The 26,021-nt window shown below is 39.2% G+C and overlaps 1 protein-coding gene across 1 annotated transcript in view; it reads left to right on the forward strand.

Moving 5' to 3' along the window:
* The first annotated feature begins 4,200 nt into the window (after positions 1 to 4,200).
* LOC103775569 (calcium-binding mitochondrial carrier protein Aralar2) overlaps positions 4,201 to 26,021 on the forward strand; it is a 57,281-nt gene continuing 35,460 nt past the window's right edge. Inside the window, exons 1-3 of the mRNA XM_008943032.1 lie at positions 4,201 to 4,248; positions 8,175 to 8,317; positions 14,890 to 15,005. Coding sequence (XP_008941280.1) covers positions 8,208 to 8,317; positions 14,890 to 15,005 — 226 coding nt within the window. The 5' untranslated portion in view covers positions 4,201 to 4,248; positions 8,175 to 8,207. The remainder of the gene's footprint in view (positions 4,249 to 8,174; positions 8,318 to 14,889; positions 15,006 to 26,021) is intronic.

Here is a 26,021-nt window from a genome sequence, read left to right on the forward strand (position 1 = left end):
GGGGCTCTGAGCAACCTGATGTAGTTGAAGATGTTCCTGCTCACCACAGGGGGTGTTGGACTAGATGTCCTTGAAAGGTACCTTCCAACACAAAACATTCTATGATTCTATATTCAGACTTCCCCATGTATGTGCCTGTAGATGGTGTTCTGTAGAATTAAACAGGCTGAACTCACCAGTGCCCTGGCAAGGCAGCCCTGCCACAGCTTTGGTTCTCTGCTTGGAGAAGGGCTGTTCTCCAGCATCTTAGCTGCTTGGTGTCAGGAGTTATGAAATGTAATGATGTAGGGGGGGACATCTTTACCTTGGTCAGCTTTCTCCTTCACAGTTGTGCTCTAGTCAGGTTAAACCATGAGGAAGAAACAATATCAGAGATGTTTATCTCTTTAACTTTAGTTAGAACTTGCTGTTGTCCCAATAAACTTTCTAGAATATTGTAGCAGTTCCCAAGTATTCCTGGATCCCCATCACCTTTCTACTCTTATCCAAATAGTGGCTACTGCAGTCATCTTTACCATAAAGGTGAGAAGGTTGGACATTTATTATTTGCCATTAGGTTAATGATTTATTTGCATTAATTCTGATTTTCCAACTCTTTTTTCCTCTCTTGTCCATACATGTTCTTGCTCTTCACTAGGTAGAGGACACTCACTACTTTATTAGTCCTTTTGTGTCTTCTGATATCATCATATACCATCTGACAGCCTGTTCCTTCTGCCTTGTGTATGACAAATACATAAATAGAGGTGATTGGAAATGTAATATCATTCTCTTTGATTTCCCAGTGGATTCTGTTTTTTTGCGTTGTTGTATAGTTACATTTTTCTACAAAGAGTCTGTTTGTGTTTGTTATTGAGGGTGGAACTGAGACTGAAAATGCATATTAGTGTAAGCTGAGCATAAGTCAACAAGGAGAAAAGAGCTCTGCTAGAGAGAATGGGCTGAAATGAAGATCAAGTTGCAGGGGAGTCTGAGGATGTGAACAGTTCCAGTGTGCAAATCAACGCATGTGTTACTATCCCTCACTTACAGAGCTTTCCCTTTCTCTGTGCACCCTCTGTCTCCCTTTCCTGAATGTCATTGTTAGTGGGAGGGATTTGGTATTTTTAAATTAAATTTTTATATTGCCTGTGTTGGCTTGTGCTTCATATACATTATAATACACATATACACATAGTTGCTTGGCTAAAACTTTCAGGAGTCTACCTTAGGCATGAAAATCCCTGATGACATTATCCCAGTCTTTTCTGTAGCATGTCCCAACTTTATTATAATCCTGCAGCTTAGTTTCTGTACTCCCTGTTGTCTCCTGTTTTTTAAAAAATAAATGTTGTTTGTTGGAGAGCTTTCTTCACTGAACCTTATTTCATAAAAGTTCCTGGTTTTTTTGAAGCATTAGTGTCTATTACTGAGCATATCTTTGTAAAGTGCAGTAATGAGGATTAATTCCTGCAGATCTGCTTTATCGAATGCCTCCTCATGCAGCTAGAGAGATGTCATCCCTATTAGCTCTTACCTGGTTCTGTCTCAGGTTGGTTTTTGTCTTCATGGAGAGAAGATAAGTAAAATGAAGAAGTCTTCCCAGTAACATTACACCTAAGCCCAGTAATATGAAAGTCAGTGAATATCATCTCCTTTCACCACCACCAGTGGACTGAAGGAGAAGCAGCTTGTGTCTGTGGGTCACTTTTCATCAGGCGTGCTACCTGTTGGCTTGCTTGTTGGGTTATTTAGCCCAACTTCAACTGCTAACATAGCTGGGGACAATTTTCAGAATGGTATTGGAAGTGACATTTTGACCAAAAGGAGAAGCTGCTAGTAATGCCTGTCATCAGGATCAGTTCTTGTGTCTGTGTGTGCAGCTTCAGCTTTGCCCACAGCTGGGGATGGATAAAAGGCTGAATTAATTACAGTGGTCCTCCTGAAGCTGTAACGTAACGTAATAGAGGCTCTTTTCCTGAACTGGGATCAAGGAGGCCTTTCATAATGGAGGTTGGTGAATGGCACATGGAAAAAACAATTAATATGGTGCTAACCACATCTTTGTTCTCCTGTTTCCTGGGAAATAGAAGAATGTGGAAGGAGACTGTGGGAAATGGAGGGAAGTCATGGTCTGTAGGCTGCTGCTTGGACTGCCCGGGTGCCGGGCCTGTATGTGTTTGTTGACCTGACCAGCTTCAGCATGTCATTCAGTTTGAAAGAAACTTGCTGTAAAAACCCACCAGAACCCCCCCATAATCAAAAGGGAGCTGAAAAATGGCAGACTGGGGTGTGAGCTTTTGTTTCCTGAATTTCTCAAAGATTATTAATGTCCATTAAACCAAAGGGAAATGAGAGTAAGTTCAGCTATCAGCATGTAAGCTTTTCCTTCATGCTTTTCGTAGCTGGTTTCTTTAGGCTTAGGTTTCTGGGACAGCATAAAATGTAAACTTTAAGGCAGATGAAGTGTGATACCGAGTTATTTTTAATGGCTGTAGGTGTTTGAAGTATCTTTTGTTTGCCTGTATAGTGGCAAAATTGTGGATTGCAGCAGTATAGAAATGTTGGGTTTTTTTCTTTCCACAGGGTTCCCAGTTGCTCTGGTGTACCAGATTTTTACAAATAGGGTTAGGTTAAATCTCTGCTGGGTACACAGTGGTTACTTTTAGGACAGCTGGTATTTTAGAAAATACACATTTTTAGATTCCGAGCTTCACAATTACACTTTGAATTATTTTTTTTTGCAATTACCTCCACACGGATTTCTGTGCAAACACAGAATTGAGACTCCCAACTGTGGGCTCTGTCAGTTGAGTCCTAGCATAACTTCAGCTGTGGTTTTTCCCTCTTAAAAAACAACTTCTAAAATTTTATAAGAAACCTTATTCATACAGCTTTCTTAAATACTCTGGGGCTTTTTTAATTGTCTCTTTTTTTTTAACTTTTAAATTTTAGGATGAGGAAAAATTTACCACAGATTTTACATTAATTGTACATTTGAGGATGAATGCTCATGTACAGACTTACACAAACTCCAACAATTTTCTACTTTAGTCTAGTGTGCTACTAGAAATGCACTTGGCAGTCACATTTACCTTTACGATCTACCATTGCTCTGGAGAGTCAAGAAAATAGGAAGGCATATTTTACTGATAAACATTTCTGATGTTTAGTTGTTAGGTGAAGGTGAGATTTTATGCCTTGCCCTTTGGCTGTTTATTCCCCATTACAGGGATATTTTCACAAGGTTTTTGAAAGTCCGGGTTTGCTTGCAAAGGTTTTTTATTTAATTAGAGATAGATTGATGTGCTGAAGTGACTTATCAGATGATGGTTATTAGGTTGGCAAGCAAGATAGATTTTATCAGAGTATCCTGAAGAAGTAAAGGAAGCCTCTATAACAGGCAGAAACTGAGGGGATGAATCTATTTACTGCCAAAAGCATCAAAAGAATGGTATGGTATGTCTACAAGGACAATACTGAGGAGCTTACTCCACAGTGGGTATAGAATAATTTTTAGTTTGGTGTTTGGGGAAAAAAGAAATTAATTACTTTGGGTTTGCAGTGATAAATACAGCTTTCATTTTAGTTGCAACTGGCTAGTTGTCTGATCTGCAGAAAAAAATCTAGATGCTGTGCTTTCTGAATTTACCTCATCAAAAAAATTCTACACTGCAAGTTTAAATAATATAAAATATTAGAAGTAGGAGGTAGAAGTACCAATAAGCTAAATAATTAATTGGAATTCAGTCTTTCAGGGAGTTGCTTTCTTGGATAAGTTTGAAAGTCTGGGTATTTTATTCTTGACAACTGTCAGTTGGGAGCTGTAATCCTTAGTTGGTACTCTGAAATCCTTAAATGAAAGATACTGGAATTATAAAAATCTATATGGTAAAGATGGTATAATGCCGAATCCCATCAGAGAGGTATGTTGAAAAGATTTGATACTTGAATGTTTTGATGACTTGTTAATGTGTGCTTGTCTAAGAATTTCAGGGTTGCATAAGGGTAGCTGTTACAACAAAAATGTTGAATAACTTAGTGAAAATGTGAAATGAGTAAAATAAGCATGGCCAGCTAAAGCAGCACCTAATTTATCTAAGGTGAACATGTATTTTCATCAGTTTTTCTGTTGCTTGAATTCTTCCTTTTAAATGACACTTTGACATGTTCTGTATAAATTAGGCATATTAATGTAATTGTATTTACTTGTAGGTGGCTCTAACCAAGAGAGCTGATCCAGCTGAGTTGAAAACAATATTTTTGAAGGTATGTATAAAGTAAATATTTTATTCTTTCTGCTTAAATTTTTTCATATCTTTTGCTCCTTTATTGCAGCAGTCTTGATAGTTTTTCCAACCGTTAATCATTCACTGTATTATTACCATGTTAGACTTAAATACCATTATGAGAATCGAACAATGCTCACCAAGAAGTCAGATACGTTCCTGAGTGATTATTGTATTGACTCAGAAGAAGTATTACTATCTTAGAAAAAACATGTATTGTTCAGAGAACGTGGTGGGAGTTTCAGTATTCTTCCTACACATGGTAAAATGTTCATGTAGACACCTTGCTGTTAGACCATTTGGTAAACTTTCTTCTCCCATCCTTGCTTCCTTCTGTCAGGGTTACCTCTGCTTCTCTACTTTGTAGAAGTGTTGGGAAGATGACCTTGTGAAGCAGTGGCTGTATATATTATTTACATAAAATTCTTTCTGTGTTGACCCACTGTGTAAGTGTGCAAGTAAAGAAATTACTCGGGTAGTTGCTTGCATACTTGGGAGAAATGAGCTTTAGTGTTTTGCTGGAAATTGGCTTTTGTTGACCGATTTCCTAAATTTAAATAACTATTACTAACCTTCCTAAGATTTATTAGTACAATGTCTGTGTTAGTTTGGTAGTCTGGTATGAAAAAAGAGTACAGAAGTTGCTGGAGAATATATGTGAGGTAGATGTCAGAGTGCTACAGGGAGCTGTTGTATCTGGATTATTTTTATGAAGGTGTTGAGTGCCTAAGAGAGCTCATACCTTTCCAGGTCCTTCTCTCCATCTTCCCTCTCTCCAGCATCATGCCCTGCTCTCCGTGTACTTCTTGGCATGTTTTCCATTGTCCCTTCTGAGGTATTATTCACAGTATGTGTAGGTGTAACTATGTATATTGCCAGTATTTATAGTTTTATCATATACTGTCAGTGTTTATAACTCTGAAATCAGATTTGCTGTTAAGAAAGTAATGATTTAACTTACTGAGTCTTGGAACTTGTACCTGTCAGAAGAAAAAAAACCTCTTGAAGAGGAATGGTACAGTGTGATTTTTCAGGAGTAAATGCTTGAGGAGCAGGAGCAAGGCAGACAGAGTAGACCACTGACCCAAGAAGATGGTAGCATGGAGGACAGGAATAAACACAGCAGAGAGAAACTTAGTCCCTTCTGCAAAATGAAGCAGTGCTCAGTTTTGGTGGGGAGATTGGCTGGTTGGTTGCTTTGTTGAGATTAGTGTGAAAATTGTTTCCTACTTGCCTGTGGGTATTCGCTTCTCGTGACTTTCTGAAGATTGTAGCTCCCTCAGCTTTCAGTTTCGGTGGATCGACTGGGTTGTGGTTGAGCACACTGAGTACCACCTCCAGCTCTTTCCTTTTCCAGTGAAAAGAAGGTGTCCCAGTAAAGTGGAGTAATGAAGTACGAGTTAAATGTTTTGTTTAGTGTAATAAGAAATTGTTGTGCCACTTACTACTGAGAAGGAAAGAGGGTAAGTGAATGTGGTATGTTGTTTTGTGCTTTACAGAGAAGTGATGACCAGAGTGTTAGTTAAGCTCCTTCAGACTGTTTAAGTGGTGAGGCCAATACAGCTGCTTCTGCAGATTTTGGGATCTTCACTTATAAAATAACTTGACAGCCATCCTTTCTACTTCAATTAAGAATTAAAAAAATATGATTGCCAGGTGGAAATCTGACTTAAAATGGGGTTGAACTGATTAATACTTGACTATCTAAAATGTGTGTATCTAAGTTATCAAAAAGCCATTAAGTAGTATTATATAGTATCAAATACTCTGTGGGTATAATTGCCAAAGTGGGGAAAAACACAATTGTAAAGAACCATTTTAAAAAAAAAATCTGTCCTCCAAAACAAGTATAATTGGTGTTTTTGTCATGATAATTTCAAAAGGTAACTCTACTTTTTGTAAGTCTTCTACCATAACCCCTAAGACATTAGATTTTAGTCAAAATGATCAAGCTGACATTTTCCAAGGTCATTTTCTATATGTAGTATAGAATACGTGATTGGATTTCAGATATACTTCAGTAAATCACAATGACAAGAAACATGGGGACACTGAAACCTTGTGCTGTTTTCTGTTATTGAGTGCCCTAGCAGGGGGTTAGCTGGGATGAAGAAAAATGAAATACAGAAGCATAGACTGTCTGACTTATTTGATTTGTTTCTCAATAGCAGCTGTGTTAAAAAGTTTCTGAGGCTGGGATTCTGAAAGATTCTGTCTCCCTGCAAATGATTACATTGAAATCAATTGATCTGCTAGTTCTCATAAAAGTGTACAATTCAAAATTCCTTGCAGTATATCAACTAGAAAGCTTGTGTTACAAACAGTGTCTATTGAAACAGGAATCCTTAAATGCTAACCAACACATAGATGCCAAAGTAAGTTATGTTTTGTTTGGGTTTGCTTGTCTGAAGCAGTGTTTCTTGAAGATATTGCCGTACCTGAAGACTGTATTTATATAGCACTAGGAGAAAATAATCTACTTACTGTTACACTTTGGCATCCCTCTGAGAGTTACATGCCTACAGCAGGTGTACTGGTACTCCCCAGGCACCGATGTGGCTCCACAAAATGAAAACTGGCAGTGCTAAGGGAAGTTCCCTTCCCTTAGCACAGCCATAGCAATGCATAACAAAGTGTGTGTCTTTGAAATATGCTACAAAATAGCAGTAGGCATGTAATTTATTTATTACTTTTATATGGATAATGCTCTGTGGGGAGCTGCAGCAACCATTTATCATCCTACGTTGCCTTAAAAAAAAAAAAAAATTAAAAAATAATCGTTTTGCAGTTTTCAGCGTGCATTGTTATCCCAAGACAGACCTGCTTGCCTTAAAGCTAACACATGGTTCTCCAAATGTTGCCTGGGATTTCTTTTCCTCTTAATTATATGCCTTATCCTTTTTCTTTACTTTAAAAATATTTTTAGGCTTGATTTCAAATGTACTCTTCTACAGAAAATGAGGGCTTTAAACTTTGAAGCATGACTGAAGAACAAGGGTAAGGGTGGTAACAAAGGCAATTTTATCTATTGATGTATTATCTCAAAAATATTTTAATATTCCTTTTCTTTGATATGTAACATTGTACTGGAGGCTTCACTTGGGAGCAAATACACTTGGGTCTGTCAGTCGCTGTTTTCTGGAGTAGTATGCCAATACCTTTGGTATAGGGCGGGAGTAACGTGTGCCAGTGGTGTTTGGTAAGGTATTGGACCTCTCCTCTTCTTTCTGCAATGTGCTGAACTGTCAAAGTTCTTGTTTTCTGTTATATTTTTCTGCAAATGCCATTGTCTGGCCTCTTTTCAGCTGTCCAGCAAAGGAGGATCTGTGGGTTTTCCTTTACTTAGAGACCAGCTGTGGCTGAAGGTGCTGCAGTGGAGTTCCTCCAAAATAGCACCCCCAGGTGGACACTCTTGCGGGATCATTTACTCCACTAACACTGCAGTGTCGTTTCACGGATGTAAACCTGCCTGCTCATCCTGAAGGAAAATGGCTACACAAAGCAGTCACTTCAGATGAGTAAGATATGCTGGAGTATCCCGATGCTCTCAGAGTTTCTTTGGGCCTGAGGTGCCACATTTGTATTTGCAAACACACGTGCTTCTTGTTCTACTTGAAAAAAAAAAAGGATTCAGTACTGAAGCATTTCTAGACTACCATGGAGAAATTGTCTACATGGTAAACAAAAACGTCATATGTCTTCCACTCTTACGGCTGGGAAGCCAAGCCTTCAGCTGATGAGTACTCCCACCTTACTCTTTCCTGTTTAGGTGTAGGTTGTAGTTTCTTCAGAGAACTGTCGTCTACTGTAACAGAAGCTTGCTCCTGATTGGAAACTATGGGTGGTGGTAATAAATGCCTGGAGAAAGATGTATTTGAGGTGCTAAATATTGTGTTCATTTAACAGTATGCAAGTGTGGAGAAGAATGGGGAATTCTTCATGTCTCCTAATGACTTTGTCACACGGTACCTGAAAATAATTGGAGATGGTTTGCCTAATGCAAGCACTGTACAGCTCCTTGCAGGTGTGGTGGATCAGACAAAAGATGGGTAAGTGGTTCTTTTTTTTTGTTGTTGTTCATTTAAAAAAATAGAAAACTGTCCTTCCAAAATAGTCTGAGCCCTGAAGGGCAGTGTGGTTTTGCTTTGTGCTTTTTTTCCCCCCTCCAGCTACATAAAGGAATACAGTGTCTTTTAAGTGGAAAGAGTAGAAACAATGTTTTGGGCTGCATGTACCATTTAGCTGAGCAAACCATCTTCTGCCTACTATGTATTTTTAATTCATTGAAGCTTTCATGTGTGTTGTCTGTCTCCCTTAACTCCTGCTTTTCTTCCTTTCCATGAGTCTTTTTGTCTCTGTTTACTTCATGTATCTGTCACAAACACATTCAAATAGCAAGCCAAAATAAATTTAGATGGTGTAGGAAGTGATAATAGAAAAAAGTGCCACTCCTTTCTTTTTCCGTAGCACTGTTAAATGTTTTTGCCACTGTTTTTTCCCTTAAGAAGGAGGAGGAGCAAGTAAGGTATTTAGGGAGCCACTTTGCAATCTTGTGAAGACAGCAGTGAAGTTGGTTGCACATGGTTTGTATTTGAAAGGTTGACTTTGGCAATAGGCAAGATTAACTACCCTTCCATCTTCCTCCCCCTTCTTTAATGGAGTCTTAGATTTTGCTTTTGGTACTTGCCCAGGCAGGCTGTCTCTTCACCCATAAGAAAGCATTTTTTGAGCCTTGCCTTTAAAGTATCTTTAGAGAAACTTTAGAATAATTAGCTATGGACTTAAAGTCTTTAGCTGTGGCATTTTTAGAAACCAGAAAACTTAAGGCATGACTCATCAGTGGTTGCAGAGTAAAATGTGAGATAAATAAGGCATGACTAGAGAATGCAGGCTTCCTAGGGAACAGATGCATGTGTAACTGAGAACTTCTGCAATACCTTCTGTGCTGTCTTTTCTGCTCAGCCAGCCTCATGTATTTGGCAGCTGGGCACCTTAAACTTTGCAGACGAGTTAATGTGATGATTGTTACCCCTGATAAAAGTATTCTGCAAAAGGTTATTTTGGTAACATTGGCTTGATGGCAGCAAGAAAGTGGTGGCTTCAGATAGCATTTTGACTGAAAACATTAAGCATTTCTCAGATTTCTTCCCTTGGTTTGATTCCTGCAAAAGTGGCATTTTCTAAATTGTATGGCATCAAATCCATTTTGTAGTAAGAAGATTGAGAGTCTAATCCATGCCTTGTGATTTGGATCTCCCTCAAAGGCAGAAGCTGGTGTTTGGAAGAACAAAATGTAAACGGTAGCCTATGTGAACTTGTTGACAAGTTGGTATTTTATAACTTGGCATGATCTTGGAGAAGTTCTGCAGTGTAGTGTTGAGGCTTTTAATTGCTGCTTTCTGCCATGGGTAAGGACTGTTTCTGCAGTCTAGGCTGTGCGGTGACAGGGGACTGCATGTTCCTAACCTGCCTTTGGAGAGGCTTCTCTCGTATTCAGGCTGTCTTGTTTAAGTGCTATACGAACATGAAAGAATGGAAAATGTTCAGAAAGTGATGAGCATCTGTCTCTGTAACCTGGCATTGTCACATTTTTTTTCACATGACCAGGCATTTGCACCTAGTTCTAGTGGCAGATAAAGTGATGAGCAGAGTCATAGTCTAGAGCAAGGGTGAATTGCTTTTCGGTTCCTGGAGTAAAATCTCCTGGGGGTGGCAACAGGACCTACTGGTCTATTGAATTCTTTCCAACTTGGCAGTCCAGAGCTCCTAGTTTTAAAGTGAAGTACAAAACTGGTTTTGTTAGTGTCCATTTTTAATAGACTGGTCAGCATTTAAGAGACTTACACGTGTTTAACGTAGTGAAAGTCTGTTCAATACTTTAACTTCTATCACAACATAGAAGGTAGCTTCCAAGAGTGATGACAAGTTAATTTTATTATAATCTTACTGGTTTGAAGTAGCACTATTCTGAAAACATGTGAAAACACAGTGTTTCTGTGGAAACACTGATAGAGTATTTCTAGAAGCATTTATCCTAGTGTCTTAGATCCCAGTTTTGCCCTGAAAAAGAGTCTGTTCTTCATGACTGATGAGCATGAGCACTCTTCACTAAAGGGGTCTGATTCCAGAAACACCAGTGTTGCTTCCTAGCACTTTAAAAAATACTTTTTAATTCCTTCTGAACGTGGTGAGAAGTTAGGTACAGGTACCAAGTGTAATCAGTGAGAAATACTAGAATTGTTAAGTCTCAGAGGTGACAGACAGCGCAAGAGCTTCTGACTCATGAGCAGAGCAAGTATCTGGGCAAAGAGTTGCTTACGCCAGAGCTGAAGAACTCCTGAGTGTGAAGGGCAGTATCTCTGACATACAGTCTCACTGTGGTTGCTGTGGGCAAAATTTTTCATGTAGCTCTAGCAGAATTCCTGCATTGCTAGAGATTAAGATTTGAGGGTATCTACAGGAGCTGCTGTTGGTGTGCAAAGGTACAAGGCCTCTTAAGGCAGACTCTGCTGTTCTGTGATATCTGTTGCCATGGGAGCAACTTTTGCCTCCATCTTAAGTCAGGGCATAGGGTTATTTGGAGGTAGGCTTTCCTTCTGTCCTCTTATGGAGGCATCCTTTAAAAGTTTCCTTTTAAGAAAAAGAAATACTTTTCTTGATGATGGCCAGAGAAGCTTTTCAAAGTAGTTGGTCAATAATAACACAGATTTATAAAAAAGTGTTATATTATCTGACTGTAGTTTGTCTCTAAGGGGCTTAAGAGCCTTGTCTGGTTCCTGGCCTTAAGCTTCTCATTCCTAATTTTAGTTCAAAAAAAGTGCGTCTTTTGGCTTCAACTGGGTCAGAAACTCCTCTAGAATACAGTGGCTTTCTCAAGGCCTATCAGCAACACGCCAGGCATTTTCCATCCTGCCTACTGTAACATATTGTTTTAAGTCTTTTGTTGTACTTTTAAATGTCTGTCTAACAAAATAAGTATTTACTGCACATCTGTGTTTGGACTGTAGTAAGTAAATTCACTGGGAAATACTGTATGCTTTATTTTTAGAAGTAACACTTGGAAATGCCAGCATTGTCCTTTATTGTTGTATATAAATTTATCCTCTAATGCGCCAATTTACACTATACTTAATTTGCCTGGGTTGCAGTGTAAAATAATAGATACCGCTTCCATTTGTGTCCCATTATTGTTATCATGTTTAAATTGCTGATATAGTAAAAACATATGCATTGATTTCTGAGGAAACCTCTTCATCATTGCATTTGTAGGTATTATTACAGTGGGTAATAGCTTTTTTTCTTTGCATGGCTACATGAGGATTTTCTCTGGTGGGATTGCATCATGTCTATGTGGTGCCCAGATACCGTGGTTGTGAGCACCAAAAGAGGAAGCATGGAAAAAAAGAGACAACAGTAAATAGTGGTTTTGCTGCACCATACCCGGTTGTTGTGTTTGGACTGCAGCTCTTGTGTGTGGGTTTTTTTTAAAACATCAAGATTTCAGCTTCCCTGAATAAATCATGCAGTATTGGCACTGATAATGAGGGTGTGAAGGTGAAGGAAGACTTTGACCAGTTAGGTAGAATAACATAAAGATTGAAGTACAATTTTATAAACATTTCAGTTTGCTGCCTTTGCGCTGTAAAATCACGAGGCTTTTCTATGCTTTTGAAACACAAATGAACACTTGTTTAGGTAGATAAAATAACTCTTAAGTAGTATATTGAAGTCCTTGTTAATGTGTGCTGTTTAAAGACACCTAACGATATTCAGTGAAGGGTTATGCTAAACCCAAAAGGGTGATGCTAAACTGGAGAGAAAATGTGTTACCCAGGCAACTACCCTTGTGCAGTATAGAGAAGTGAGCATATGGCTATGTACTACATGTTATTTCAGCATCTTTAAGCATTAAGAATCACACGTGTAATTGACTGTGAAAAATTACTGCTCAGTTACTGTATTCTATGGTCATAATAGGAGTAAATGAATACGTCATTGTTGTTAGAATAGATCTGTTGGGAATCCCTAGCAGGATAGTCTACTTAGGGAGCAAAAATACAATAAGAAGAAAATAGCTGGTTTAATTAACATGTAAAAATTGGGTTAATTTGAATTCAGCTGGCGCAGCAGATATTAATGTCTCTTTTTTAATAGTCTGGCTAGAACCGCACAATTTGTACACTTTTGATCTTCCTAGTACTGTGAGTAATTGTTTTTAAAAATGGATATGGGGTTATTTTAAACATCTATCTCTGGCTTATTATGGGGGGTTATTATTTGCAAGTACTGACAAAGAACGCTTCTACCAGTATAAAGTCTTGTAGCTGTGTTGATATGTGGAGCTTTAATCAAATCCAGGCCTAATAACATAAGTTATTAGCATGAACACAGAATATGTTATTAGCACGGCGCTGGTATTCTGCTAGCGTAGGTGCTGTATTTCTTTTCTGTGCTCTCATCACTGTGCTGGGAGCTGATGGTAAGGACATACGCTGGTGGTTGTTTCACACAAAAAGCAGCTTCATCAAAATGGTGTTGGGAGATATTTTATATTTTTTTGTTTTAAACAATCCTGTTCTAGAGTCTTGTCACCTGCTGTCATATTTTATTCTTTCTGTGCATGGGCTTTATAATGTTTGGGACACAAGAACTCAGCGCTTTGTATCTCTTTGCTGTTGTGGAAGTTGTCAGGTGTGTAGCCAATAATAATGGATAGTAATGAGCTTTTATAAGCTGTAAATTGCATAACAATAAATACACGTAAATGCAAAACTAAGTAGGTTGTGATATATTGATTTATAATTGATGGAAATATTGCATTTAAAAAAAATTCTTTTATCTTGGGAGGGGTGGAATTTTTCTTCCATGTAAAGGCTGAATATCTGTATTTTGTGTTTAACAGTGGGCAGTACTGAGAGCTCCCAAGGAGTTAAAATAAATGACTCAGTGGCCTGCCCATTGCTAACCTGTGCATGTATAACAAGTCATTGACTTCTTTGTTAGTATAGCTTAAGGCTTGCTTATATGTTTACTGGCATCATCAATTGTAAGTTACTAAAAATACCTGAGGAGGTTTCATTTTATTTCTCATGCTACATAATAACCTATAGTGCCAGGTTCCCAGAGCTAATTATTTGTTAAACTAAGTTTCTGACCCTATATATGCTTTCTTTTACTTTATTTAGTGCATATATATTGGGGGAGGTAAAGTAGAATAGCTTTTTTGACCTTTTCTGAGCCATGCTTTTTTTTTTTGATGTCCTTCTGTTTATCTTCTCATGTTGTCACATTCTTCATGGAAATCAGCTTCTGTTACCTGTGGATGTTGGGCTGCTGACATGCAGCAAGCACACTTCTGTGTGACTTGAAATTAATTCCCTTAAGACAGGGTGACTGGAAATTGCTATATCATCATAACTTGGTGGAATGAATGCCCTTTCCAGGCTATTCACTTTGTTCTTCACTGGTACTGCATACTTGAGTGGAAGTTTTCATTGAACCAGCTGCAGCATCATTTTGAGCCAAAGTCCTAAAGGACACAGTTAGCTTCTAATAATTAAAAAAAAAAAGTAGAATTGGTTTTTGTGGGAGTGTCTTGCCATTTGTTATGCTGAATTTTGTGCTTCTCAGGAATAAATCTTTGTTCCCCAGCTCCTGCCACGTGAACCCATTAAAGCTACATGCTTGCTACGCTGACATAAAGCAGAGGGCAGTCGTAAACCTCCCAGACTGCCAGCAGGCCCCACAACCACACTTTTGAAGACTATTTAAAACTGTGTAAATTAGGCATTAAAGAAGTATGAAAACAGAAGAATGGTTGGCCCTTGCCTGTTTAAGAATAGGAGTTTGATCCTCATTTGAACTCTTGGGTGTGACACAAAGGAATTAAGAAGTGCTCAGGGTCTTTGCTGTATCAAATCTACTGCTGGAAACAATGTAAAGTTGTCTAATTATGTATTTCTGCATATTAACTGACTTAAGGAAGGGCACCTCTGCTTTTATTTGTGCTCTGCTGCTGCGCTTCTGTAAGGGAAACCTGGCTGTGATGATCAATTTGAATAAACTGCTCTTGGGCTGAGAAAGAATTTGCCGACTACTGCTTGAAATTTGTGATTCAACACGCAGAACTGGACGGCTGTAACAGATGACCAATAAGTTGCTAGCAAACAGATAAGACATTTTGATCAGTTCCTTCTGAACTGAGTGGTACCATTTAGATCTTGAATAGTTTTGCCTTCCAAAAGCCTTAAGTACTCAGTCTTGAGGGAAGACTCTCTTGTCTTGCCAAGGGAGGGAGATAGGCTCCCCCAGAGGGCAGTTTGGTTAGACAGCAAAGCTGAGGTGAGTAGCCACACTGAGCTCTTTGCTTGTTTTATGTTCTGTTGCGACTTGCGGAGATGAACAGTTCCTTGTTCAACACTCATTTCCGTCTAGCGATACAAAGTCCTCCTGACAACATCGGTGACAGGGCATTTTGGGATAAATTTTAGTCCCTATTGATAAAACCCCGTATACTTTATAGTTGTGATCTTATTTACTTTGTATGATCTATTGTATATTGTATTTCGCTTTTCTGGAAGCAGGTGGTTTCATAGCTCTTGCTTTTTCCTTAATCCCTTAGGTTGATATCTTTTCAAGAGTTTGTGGCATTTGAATCAGTCCTGTGTGCTCCAGATGCACTGTTCATAGTAGCGTTTCAGCTCTTTGACAAGACTGGCAAAGGAGAAGTTACTTTTGGTAAGACTGTTCTTAAATGTACGCTCTTAATTTAAAAATCCCTACTTATGCCAAACTCTTTTTCACCTGTTACCATAAGAAACACAGTGATTGGTAGTGGAACTACACAAATGCTTGGCAACTTTATGACTTTTTTTAATCATCTATGTGTGCATAACATGAAGTCAAGGTTGTGGCCATCTTGGTGGTTTTCTCTGGAGAACTGGTCACTTCACTTTTTCTGTTCCCCCACCTGCTTGTGCAGGTCTTCGGAACAGCAGTGAACGGTGACTATAGGAAATGATCGTAAAACCGCAAGAAGGTTGCCAGAAGACTTGGGTGAATGTTGAGTCTGAAATTACCCTGAATTATTTGTTGTTTAAATTGGCCATAGTTCAGGCTGGCTTCCTTCTAAGGCTTCAAATGTTCTTCTGTGGGATTTTACACTAATAAATCCATTATTACCTGAATCCATGTGTCTTTCCCGGGGGGGTGGGGGGTATTGGGGGTGGGAATAAAAAAGTATCAGCCATGCATTGGGGTTGTGGTGTTTGCACTAACAACATGGGAATTACTCAGGGCAGTAAGTAGGTTTAAAACTTGATTATGGGGACTGTTTATTTCAAGGTACTTTAGAGACAGCTTTTGGTATCTGCAGGACTGCCTAATGATAAGGGCCATTCTGTCTGGAAGGATTCAGAGTTAGCAGTTTTGGATAACTTCAGACATTGAGCTTGCACTTCAAGAAGTATTTTTTTCCCCTAAGTACCTACACTGAAGAAAATAGCTATTTCTAATCTGCTACATTTGGCCATGTTTATCCATATGTCTCGAATTTTATTAATTGGTTGTTAAACAGCTTTAAGTAAAAGGGAAGTTGGATGATATTGACTCTTTGTCTTTCTGAAATGTATGGTTCACATGTCCTTTTTTTCTCCATACATATGTTTTATTCTTGGTTAAAAAAGCTCTTCCTTTTCCATTTGAACTGGCAAGATCTTGTTATAATTGCTTGAAGCATGGTTGTATTCCTTCTACCATCTCCAAAAATCTATATTTGAAGTTGTGGCTGGTGAGAAGGCTTGCTGTCTCTTCTTATGTCTATTTTGGTTTTTCATTATTTTGGTTGTCTGTTGAGGTTGTGAAAGATGTACTTTTTGTGTGCAGTATTACTTGGTAGAAGAGCTTTTAAAAAATTACTGTGAATGGTAAAAAATTTAAAAGGATTTCAAGGAAAAGTTCTGCTGATCATCACCTTGATGAAGGAAGTATCTTGAGCCTAACAGTCTTGTGCTTGTGTATGGGCAGAGAGGCAATGAGAGCTGGCATGCTTTTAAATCAGGAGGGTGTGCATATTTTGTGAAGGTTTTGTTCCAGGCAGACAAACCAGGGTTCCTGGAATGCCTGTGATGTGCAGGTTCTTGTCTGTGTCAGAGCCCCTTGTTGCTTGGAGTGCTCATTAATAATCTGTAGTTGTTTGATCTGAATGCTGAATCAGTCTGACTTAACTTTTTAACCCTTGGCATTCTTGTTCATTTTTTTGCTGCTGTCAGATGCTTCCCTTGGGGGAAAACCCTTGGGGTTTGAGACGTGAGTCAAGGGATTTGTTTGGCATTTGAAGTCCATTGAAATCCTTCTAGTGATGAGAGAAACTTCTATGCCAGGCTGTATTTAAGGTATTTGAAAGTGGATGCATGCCCACATTGGCAGAAACTCAGACAGCTTTTTCTAAATTCCTTGTTCTGCCCCCTTTGAAAGCATAAATGCATTTTTAACTTCTATATAGTATCTTGTGGCTGCCACTCCAGCAAACCCATGGGGTGCAGAGGATGTGAGAGCTCTCAGTGTTGTGCATTCTCAGCAGAAATGGATGACCTTTAGGCAAGCTAATATCTATTTTCCATCCTATGAAAATAAGATTTTTTTCCCCCCTGTTATGAAAAAAAACCTCTAAGATTTTCACACATAAGTTATTACAATACTTCCTGTATCTTTGCCACTCAGTGCCTCAGTCATGCATCTTTGAGGTTAATTATGAGATCTTTTTCCATTGACTTGAATGAGAGTTGGATCCAGTCCTTATCAAGGTTAGGAGACTTAAATAGGGGTTTTGTATACTGTGGAATTATAGTGTGAAAAGAACAGAAGAAAAGGGAAAGGGTTGTTTTTCACTGTGCTGCTCATTAAGTGTAGTATCTCAAGGATCCCATTAGAAGCCTTTTATTGTTGTAAAGGAACAGTATAGCTTACTTGTGCAGTCATTGTTTCTCTGTATACTGAGATAATGGTACAAATATTTTAGCTTACTCCGAGCAGAATATAGGGCTTCCTAGCTGTGAACTTCACATTTCCTACTAAGCAAATCATCCAAACTCTTCCGTAGGTGCACTTAGGCTGGCACCTTTATTAAACAAATTAATAATGGGCTGTGCATCAAGGAGCTTTTACACTGAATGCCACATCCAGGCTGCGATTATTTAGAGAAATGTGCTGGGTAGAGAAGTTCCAGTATTTAGTAATTTGCACTTACTTTTCTGGAAAAATGCTGCACTTTTGCTTTACCTTCTGGGTTGGAAATGCCTTTGCATTTTAGCCATATGTCAACATCCCTACAGTTTAAAATGTTTCATTTCTCTCAAGTTTCAAGTTAACTGTACCTGGTTCTTTCCCAGAGGTAGCATCTATTGGAAAGAGCCTGATCCACAAGCAGTGTGGGAATGTTGAGGTGTGGGGGAGAAGTATTTCTAGTTTATTGCTTTTCAAAGTGAATGAAATGGCCACTAGTAAATTAGTGACCAGTGGCCAATTGAGACTACACCTGCCGGTTGCATCATGTTGTGGATTTATCTGCTGCTGAAGTGTCAAAGCTTTGACAGTTTGCAAGGAGTTAAAGCTCTCAGCAGGAAAAGTTTAGCTGGCTTTTAAATTCAAGGCAAAGAGCAAACCATTGCTTCTTACTGTTGAGTGTTGACAGGCACATAAAAGCTGATAATGTAAGTCCAGGGGTTTAAGAGACTTAGTAGAGTTGCTTTTTTGTCGTATGACTGTATTTTAATGCCTCATTAAAGAAGCGGAGCCCTTTGAAATTCTTTACTAGATGGTGTTTTAAAAGAAAAGTGAGATGATTGGGTAAAAAAAGTCAGTGTTTAGAAACTAAGTCATCTTAACCTCCATCTCTAACGTCAGGTGGATAAATGAAATGATGGGAGCTAACAGTTCTGAGCTGTGAATAACACAGCAGTGATATCCAGGGACTGGAACATTCCTTTTCTTATGCTGGTTCTCACAGCCAGGGCAAAATAAGCGAAGGGCAAAATAAGTGTTGTCCATGTTGGTTTTGCTTGTGGAGAAAGGAGAGGCACAAAAAGAGAGTAGATTGCCCAAGTTTGAGCTTGTAACTGGCATTTAACCTGTCTTTGAAGGTTCTCGTGCTGATTTGTTTCAAAGTAGAGTTCCCACCACACAGAACTTTGTGCTGTCGTACTTAATGAAGTGTAGCTGTGGTTTTTTTGTTAAAAGGTCCTCTAATTCAACCTGAAGCTGTTTCAAAATGGATGCTGTGTTGTGCTGTGTTGAGAAATAGAGTATGCTGTAAAATGTGTCAGTCCTTTAAATAAATGAGTAGATAAGTAAATAGCAACACCCCCCAACCTAGCAAAAATGTAAAGGGAATGGGGAAATCAAACCTAAAATTGTTGTTTGTTTAGCATAACATTTACAGAATCGAGAATGTATTTAGCTTTTGTCTCAAAACAAAACTTTATTTACATGTAGACAGCAGCTGTTAGGTGTCTCTGCTCCTGTTATTAATTATATCAGTATGGTTCTTAGATAAACATGTTAATTAAGGATATACCTCACTAAGCACTCCTGTTTGCTTATCTGATACTTGACTTGCCTGAATCCTTGTTCCTAAACTTTCTAAAAGCACATAGCTCTTAACAGAGGTGTGACTAGCTATATAGCTATTGTGATGAGCTTCAGTTTCTCCTCTGTGAAAGTGCTCTGATACTTTTTCAATATACAAAGAATTACTACCGCAGTCTCACGATTGCTTTCCAGACCAAAGGATTAGGTCCAGACTGTGTGAGGTAGCTCTTGCTTTTGTTACAGAGGATTATTTATTTTATGCTTTGCCCTATAATAGCTTTGTGTAACTTGGCTCATCTTGTGGGATCTGTAATTCTTTTTTTTTTCTTCTTTCTCTTGCACAACACCTAGCTTAGTGATGCCCAAACTGGTACACTCAGTACCGTGTAAAGCAAGGAAAACTTAAATCTGAACTACCAAAATAAACCGCTGAGGCTATAAGCTTTGGTCCCGTGATAAATTGCAATATTCAGTACTTCTTGGTGTAATTTCCATTGCTGGTTCAAATTGGTTAGAAACTATTTGTAGCTAGTGATGTGTTAGCTTACACCTACACAGTGAAACATTTGTTGGTTTATAAGTAACAGTTGCCTAGATATGATGATCCCAACAGCAGCATTACAAATGCAAAATTTGTTTCATCTGATTTTTTTTGCTTGTACTGGATTTTGCACAAATAGTGGCCAGGTTTAATGAAAAGAGGATGTAAGGTAGATTTGTTAGTATATTTATTTTCCTCCAAGCCATTTCTGAAATCTTCTTGATACTATATTTGGACTATTTTGTTTCTAGACATATGTCAACTTGGCAAGTTTATCTTGTTTTATTTTTTCTTTTAACTAAAGTGTTATGCAACCAGGCAGACTTTCATGAAGGCATCTTAAGTAAAACAAAGCGTGTCTCATTTGGTCTAGAAAATACAACTGAGTTGTTTAAATCATCCAGAACTGAAATTTGATGCTCTGGTTTGTTCTTTGTTGTTGTTGTTGTGGTTTTTTTTTTTTGTTTGTTTTGTTTTGTTTTTGTTTTTGTTTTTAATCAAAGTTGCCAATTGACAAGCATCAGGCTGAGCGAATCTTTTGTTCATTACAAAACCAAAGAAATGATCATAGAATCATCGGACAGTTTAGTTTGGAAGGGTCTGTGGCATCCATCTGGTTCAAATGCTTGCAAAGCCATCAAGACCAGGTTGCTATGAGGGCAGCATCCAGTAAAGATTTTAAATATCTCTGAGGCTGGAGATGGTGCAGTCTCTAGGAGCAAGCATCTTACAGTTTTGAGCACTGTTACAGTAAAAAGTAATTTCCTGATGCCTGGTTGGGCTTGCCTATGGATCCATTGCTTCTTGTCCTTCTTCCACTGTGCCTCTCCATCTTCCTTTCACCTTCTCGTTGGGTAGCTGTAGACAGCAGGGAGGTCCTCCTTCAGCACACCTATCTCCAGAAGGAAAACCTCATGCCATCAGCATCTCCACACGTGTCATGTGCATCAACCCCCAGCTATCTCATATGGAGAATATAGAAGCGGTATTTAATTTTAGTTAGCCAGGTTATGCTGTTTGCCTTGGTGGAAGTGATCTCAGGTTTTTATTTTTCTTCTTCAGGGCAAAAGGGGTAAATTTAGGTTTTTATGCCCCCATAAAAGTATTTTTATGGGCCCTAGTGCTTTCCAAACCTGTGGTCTTTGGACTCTGGCAGTTTGTTGTTCACTACTAAGGAGGCCAGGAAAGGCAATAAAGAAATGTAAGGTTATTAACATTAAACTGAAATTATGGGTATCCACAGCTCAAGTAGAAATATTTTGAAGGGATGCCTCTTGGAAAAGTGTTGAGAACCTTTTCTGTAAGCCAATTATATAATATTGCATGTATAAATTATCTTTCTCCTTACATCCAAGGGGGGCAGAAGGAGCAGAGAAGCTTGGATCCAGAGTCTGAGTAAGAGTGATGGCAGTATTGGAAAGAGCATGCTTAGTCATGGTTTTTTTTTGGTGTTTGCACCGCTTAGCAGAGGTAACAGAAGTGCTCAGGTATCTCAGTCAAAAATCAGGACCAAGCTGAATTGGACAGTATGGATATGTCATGAGGAAGTGAATTTGTAGCTTTTAGAAGTGACAAGAGCACCAACAGGGCAAGGTAAGAGGATGAAAAAGTGAGAATATTTTCAGCAGATGGGTCAAACTTGAAGCTTATTGTGGATCCTTTCATTGGGAAAAAATGATGATGATACAAGCATTGTCTCTGTGATAATGTTTGTGAGACTGCTCTGTCCTTGTTGAAAACTTCAGATAAGATGATGAAGTTATAACTAAATTAATTTTGTTCAGTAGCTAGTGCCTTTCTCCTAAGAGGGAATGCACGCTGAACTTTTTAGGATGGACTTTATGGTTTACTGGGGCTTTTGCAGGATTTTGTGGTTGCTGTCATCTTTAAAGACTACTTATAACACCTGAAAGACACTTGTTTAGCAATACTGGCCTTAGTTTCACCCCTGTGTACAAACAGGTGCTATACGGCACTTGTTGCTTCTTCCAGGCACAGAATGGGTGTGGTTCACATCTGAATGGAAGCAGCCATTTTCGGTGAGAGACTCCGGCCTCCTGCTCTCTGCCCTGCTGTGACTGCCTCTAAGGGTGCTGGCACCCCACTAGGGCTGTCACAATACAGTCTCTTTTCTGTCTGGAGATGTGTCGAGTCAACCAATTCATTTTATGAGGGCAGCACAACAAATGTTATAAGCTTTTGCTTTCCATTGGTGTGCTCCAGATGTTGGTATGTTACCTGGAGGTGAAAAACCATTGTGAAGGCATCCATTTTTTTATGTATGTGGAGCCTTATTGCACTTCTTTAAATGATCAGTTTGTGCTACAAAAAGAACCACACTGACTTTTGGAATTTTTTTAATGACTTAAGAGCAGTATTTTCTGAGCAGGTGAATGTAGATGCACACCAGTATCAGATTGGCATGCATGTGTTGTATGATATCTTGTCAAACATCAGAAGAACTGCTCAGAAGCTGTTCCAGTTCAGTGGGTCAGAAATCCACTTTTTATGAAAGGCTAACTGTAGATTTGCACGATTGACTGTAATGGCTCCAATTTTAAAAGATAGAGGTAACAGAGAGCACTTCCAGTTGGTGGGATAATTCAAGAATACTACATGCTTGGATGGCTAAAATATTGTGCTTTCTGCTGCTACTTGATGCTACTTAAAAAGAAAAAAATAGGTGTGGAAAAGGTGGGAAAAAGCCAATTTGAGAGTAAATTTCAACTATATGAGGTCACTCTTTGGTTAACAGCAAGCTGATGTTTAGCCATATTTCATACAGCTGCATGTCCTGTGGCCAAAAAGAAGGTCCAGTGTGATTACTAGGCAGCATTTGGAGAGGAATCAGAAGCTTCCACACCAGAATATATTTAAACTGTGGCAGCAGCAGTATACAACTTTAAGCTTGACTTTTTTTAGTTTTTCCCCATCACCTTTTCATATCATCCTGAAATTACAGATTACAAGGTAAAAACTTCATCAGGCCCTCAGAGCTAGGAAAGTGTTTTATTATTACAGATTTTAATATGAAATTTCAGATAGCGAAATACACATACTTTCACAGTGTGTGTAATTTAGCTTTCTAAATTGGAAAATGTGCTGTTACCTAGCAGTTAATGACTATTTTTTTTTAACATTTAGAATGTAGGATTTGATTTGATAAGCTGATAAAAGAAAACAAAACTGGGAACATGTTGGAAGTGCTCAAAGTGAAAATTACAGTTTAGGTAGGTTTGGGGGTAGATAGTTAGACATTTTAATTGAACTAAAATAGTTTAATACTAATACAGTACTGTTGTGGGAGTACATTTTGTGGTGCATTTGAAATTGAAGTATTTAAGTGGGGGAAAATATATGTTAATGCTTTGCAAGAAAGTGATTTTTTTTTTATACCATCTATCTAAGCAAAATAGCTGTTAAAGAAATAGAGCTCTCAAGTCTGTATTGGAGAGTAAAGTGCAAAGTTTAGGATAATTTCAATGATCCAGAAGTATACTTTTATCACTTTAGTTGGTATATTAAACTGCAGTAGGAAACAATCATGTGAATTTGGAATTAAATTATATTCCTGGACAGCTACAGCAAAATCAGCCCCTGCCAGTGTGGAAAAAAAAAAGGTGTTGAGTCAATCTGGGTTCTGTGTTTTTAACATCTCTGTAATAGGGCTAATAGAAATTAGTCCAGCTGATGATTTCACCTACCCACGTGGACATGAGGGTATTGAATTTGATATGACAGCTTTGGTTACAAGCAGGCAATGCTGGCTTACGTTAAGCAGTGGAAACCACTCCTTGTCCATTACATTTCAGCACTAATCCACAGCTGGACTAGCTAAACATAGTTAAATTGGTTAAAATTACCATTTTATTATTTGAGTTTAATTTTGTCTTTGGGAATTTGCTCTGAATTCGAAGTAACTAGTCCTATAAAAAAGTAAGCTACCAGTTATGCATGCTTGCACACACAGAGAATGATCAAAAAAAGTGAATTCTGGTTTTTTTTAGATACTTATGTGAAAGTGTGTGTGTGCAGCCATATTTTTCAGGTGCATTTGAACGGATTTTCATCTAAATGGATCGGGTGTACTAATGGAGGGGTTTGCACTCTTCTGAATTAATCTGTTTTAAAACAGTAGCAGTACCACATGATACAGCACAGATAAATTGCACTGACCTGAGCTGCTATCTTTTCTCAAATCAACCCCCCCCATCTTTCTTGAGTCATGTAATACAATCCCATTCTCTTCAAATTATGTGCTCCGTTTCTACTCCGCCAGCTTCAGTTTGATTGTTCTGCCAGATACTTTCCATGTAATATTTTAAGAAGTGAAGAACCTGTTTTTTTTTTTTTTTTTTTTTTTTTTTAAATACAAAATTGCAGAATAGGTTGTAGTCCATGGTTTGCAAGGAATTAAGAGGCAGTGAAAATACAGCGTTGGTGTATTGTTTCAGGAATGTGGAAAAAGCGGGCTGTGACACCCCTTCCTGCTGTTTACTGCTCTGCTGAGGGAAGCTGGAGGAATGAGTACCTTTTGTGTGCAATCCTTAGTAACCAGGCTGTTCCAGTGTGTTGTCTGATCTACGGCATGGCCACAATAAAACTGTTCCAGGCTGTTTCCTTGACACAGCAGCAGGGAGATGAGGAAGGTGATTGTAGCATTTGTACTTCCAGAGCGTTGTACCTCTTTGGGGTGAAAGGGTATAAGCAGGCAACTCAGACAAGTATTTGGACTGCCCACCAGTCCATGGCTTAGCTAGGCAGATGTGATGTTTAGATAAGTTTTCCAAAATAAAACATCGTCGTTATAGAACACTTGGTGTCAGATCATTAGAAGGATGGAAAATACTAGACAGCTGTGTATTTGAAGTTCACAACAGTAAATAAAAATCCCAGTGAAACAAAATAAAAGCCTACCCAGGCCTTGGATAAACCCCAACGATTCCACATACAGAATCATCAGGGATCAGTGCTGGGTCCAGTCCTGTTCAACATCTTCATTAACGACTTCGATGATAGTGCAGAGTGTCTGCTCAGCAAGTTTGCTGATGACACAAAACTGGGAGGTTTGGCCGATACACCTGAAGGCTATGCAGCCATTCAGTGAAATTTGGACAGACTGGAGAGCTGGGCCAAGAGGAACCTAATGAGGTTCAACAAGAATAAGTGCAGAGTTCTGCACCTGGGCAGGAGTAATAAAATGCACCAGTACAGGTTAGGAGGAGATCTGCTAGCAGCCCCGTGGGGAGGGACCTTGTAGTCCTGGTGGACAACGAGTTGTCCATAGGACAGAAGTGTGCCCTTGGGGCCAGGAAGGTCAATGGTTTCCTGGGATGCATGAAGAAAAGAGTGTCCAGCAGAACAGGGGAGCTGCTTCTCCCCCTCTGTTCTGCCCTGGTGAGACCTCACCGGGAGTATTGTGTCCAGTTCTGGGCTCCCTATTTCAAGAGGGACAGAGATCTACCCGAGAGAGCCCAGTGAAGGGCTACGAGGATGGTTGGGGGACCGGAACGCCTGCCAGATGAGGAGAGGCTGAGAGACCTGGGGCTTTATAGTCTGGAGAAGAGAAGACTTAGGGGGGATCTAATTAACGTGTATAAATATATGAGGGATGGGGGTCAAGAAGAAGGGGGCAACCTGTCTTCAATTGTACCCTGCCCTAGGCCAAGGGGCAATGGTCACAAGCTGGAGCAGAGGAAGTTCTGCCTCAGCATGAGGAAGAACTTCTTTACTGTAAGGGTTCCAGAGCCCTGGAACGGGCTCCCCAGGGAGGTTGTGGAGTCTCCTTCCTTGGAGGCTTTTAAGACCCATCTGGATGCGTTCCTGTGTGACCTGCCCTAGACTAGATGGTCCTGCTCTGGCAGGGGTTGGACTGGATGATCTCCGGAGGTACCTTCCAACCCCCATAACATTCTGTGATTCTGTGAAAATATTGTTACTTGAGGGTCTGGTGACAGTCCAGACAAGTCCACAGGGATGAGGCAGATTTGAGGTAAGGCTGGGAAATCAAGTTGGGGTTGAGGTCACTGAGGTGCAGGCATCTCTACAGCAAGGAGGATCAAGGCCCTGCGATGAGGCTACTCCTGTCTCTTTCTTCTGCAGCTCATTGGCTGGACCCTGATCCCTTGTGCTTGTGGGTGGGTCATGGGGAAGAGGCTGCAGAACCTTGTGATACATTGAGGCTCAAGAAGCATATGGAAAATGTGGAGTTGTTTCAAATGGCCAATGAGAACCAAAGCCTGTGGAAATTGTTCTGTTCTCATTTCCTCTGAGCTTTAGGTAAGGTCTTGCTTGGCAGTTGGCAAGGTGCTGGGGTTTCCTAGTTATGATGGTGAAACAGCTATTTATCAGTAGTTTAATTTGACTAACTGGGCCTTTTTTGGCAGGAAGATGGACCAGATGACATCCAGGTGTCCTTTCCATTATAAATTAATCTGTAACTTTGAAACAGGTTCCTTTAAAAATAGGTCTAAACAAACAAAATAACTTACGGCTACTGAATGATGTTGCTGTTTCTCTGTGTTTTACTGTATTTGGCAACTTGTGGGTAACTCTGGAACTTCAGCTGCAGGTTTAAGGCAAAACTATAGTTTTGAAATTGTCAATTTTTTTATTTTCATACTGGA

This window comes from Merops nubicus, unplaced genomic scaffold, assembly GCF_000691845.1.
Source record: "Merops nubicus isolate BGI_N331 unplaced genomic scaffold, ASM69184v1 scaffold15086, whole genome shotgun sequence".
In the NCBI taxonomy this organism is placed as follows: domain Eukaryota; kingdom Metazoa; phylum Chordata; class Aves; order Coraciiformes; family Meropidae; genus Merops; species Merops nubicus.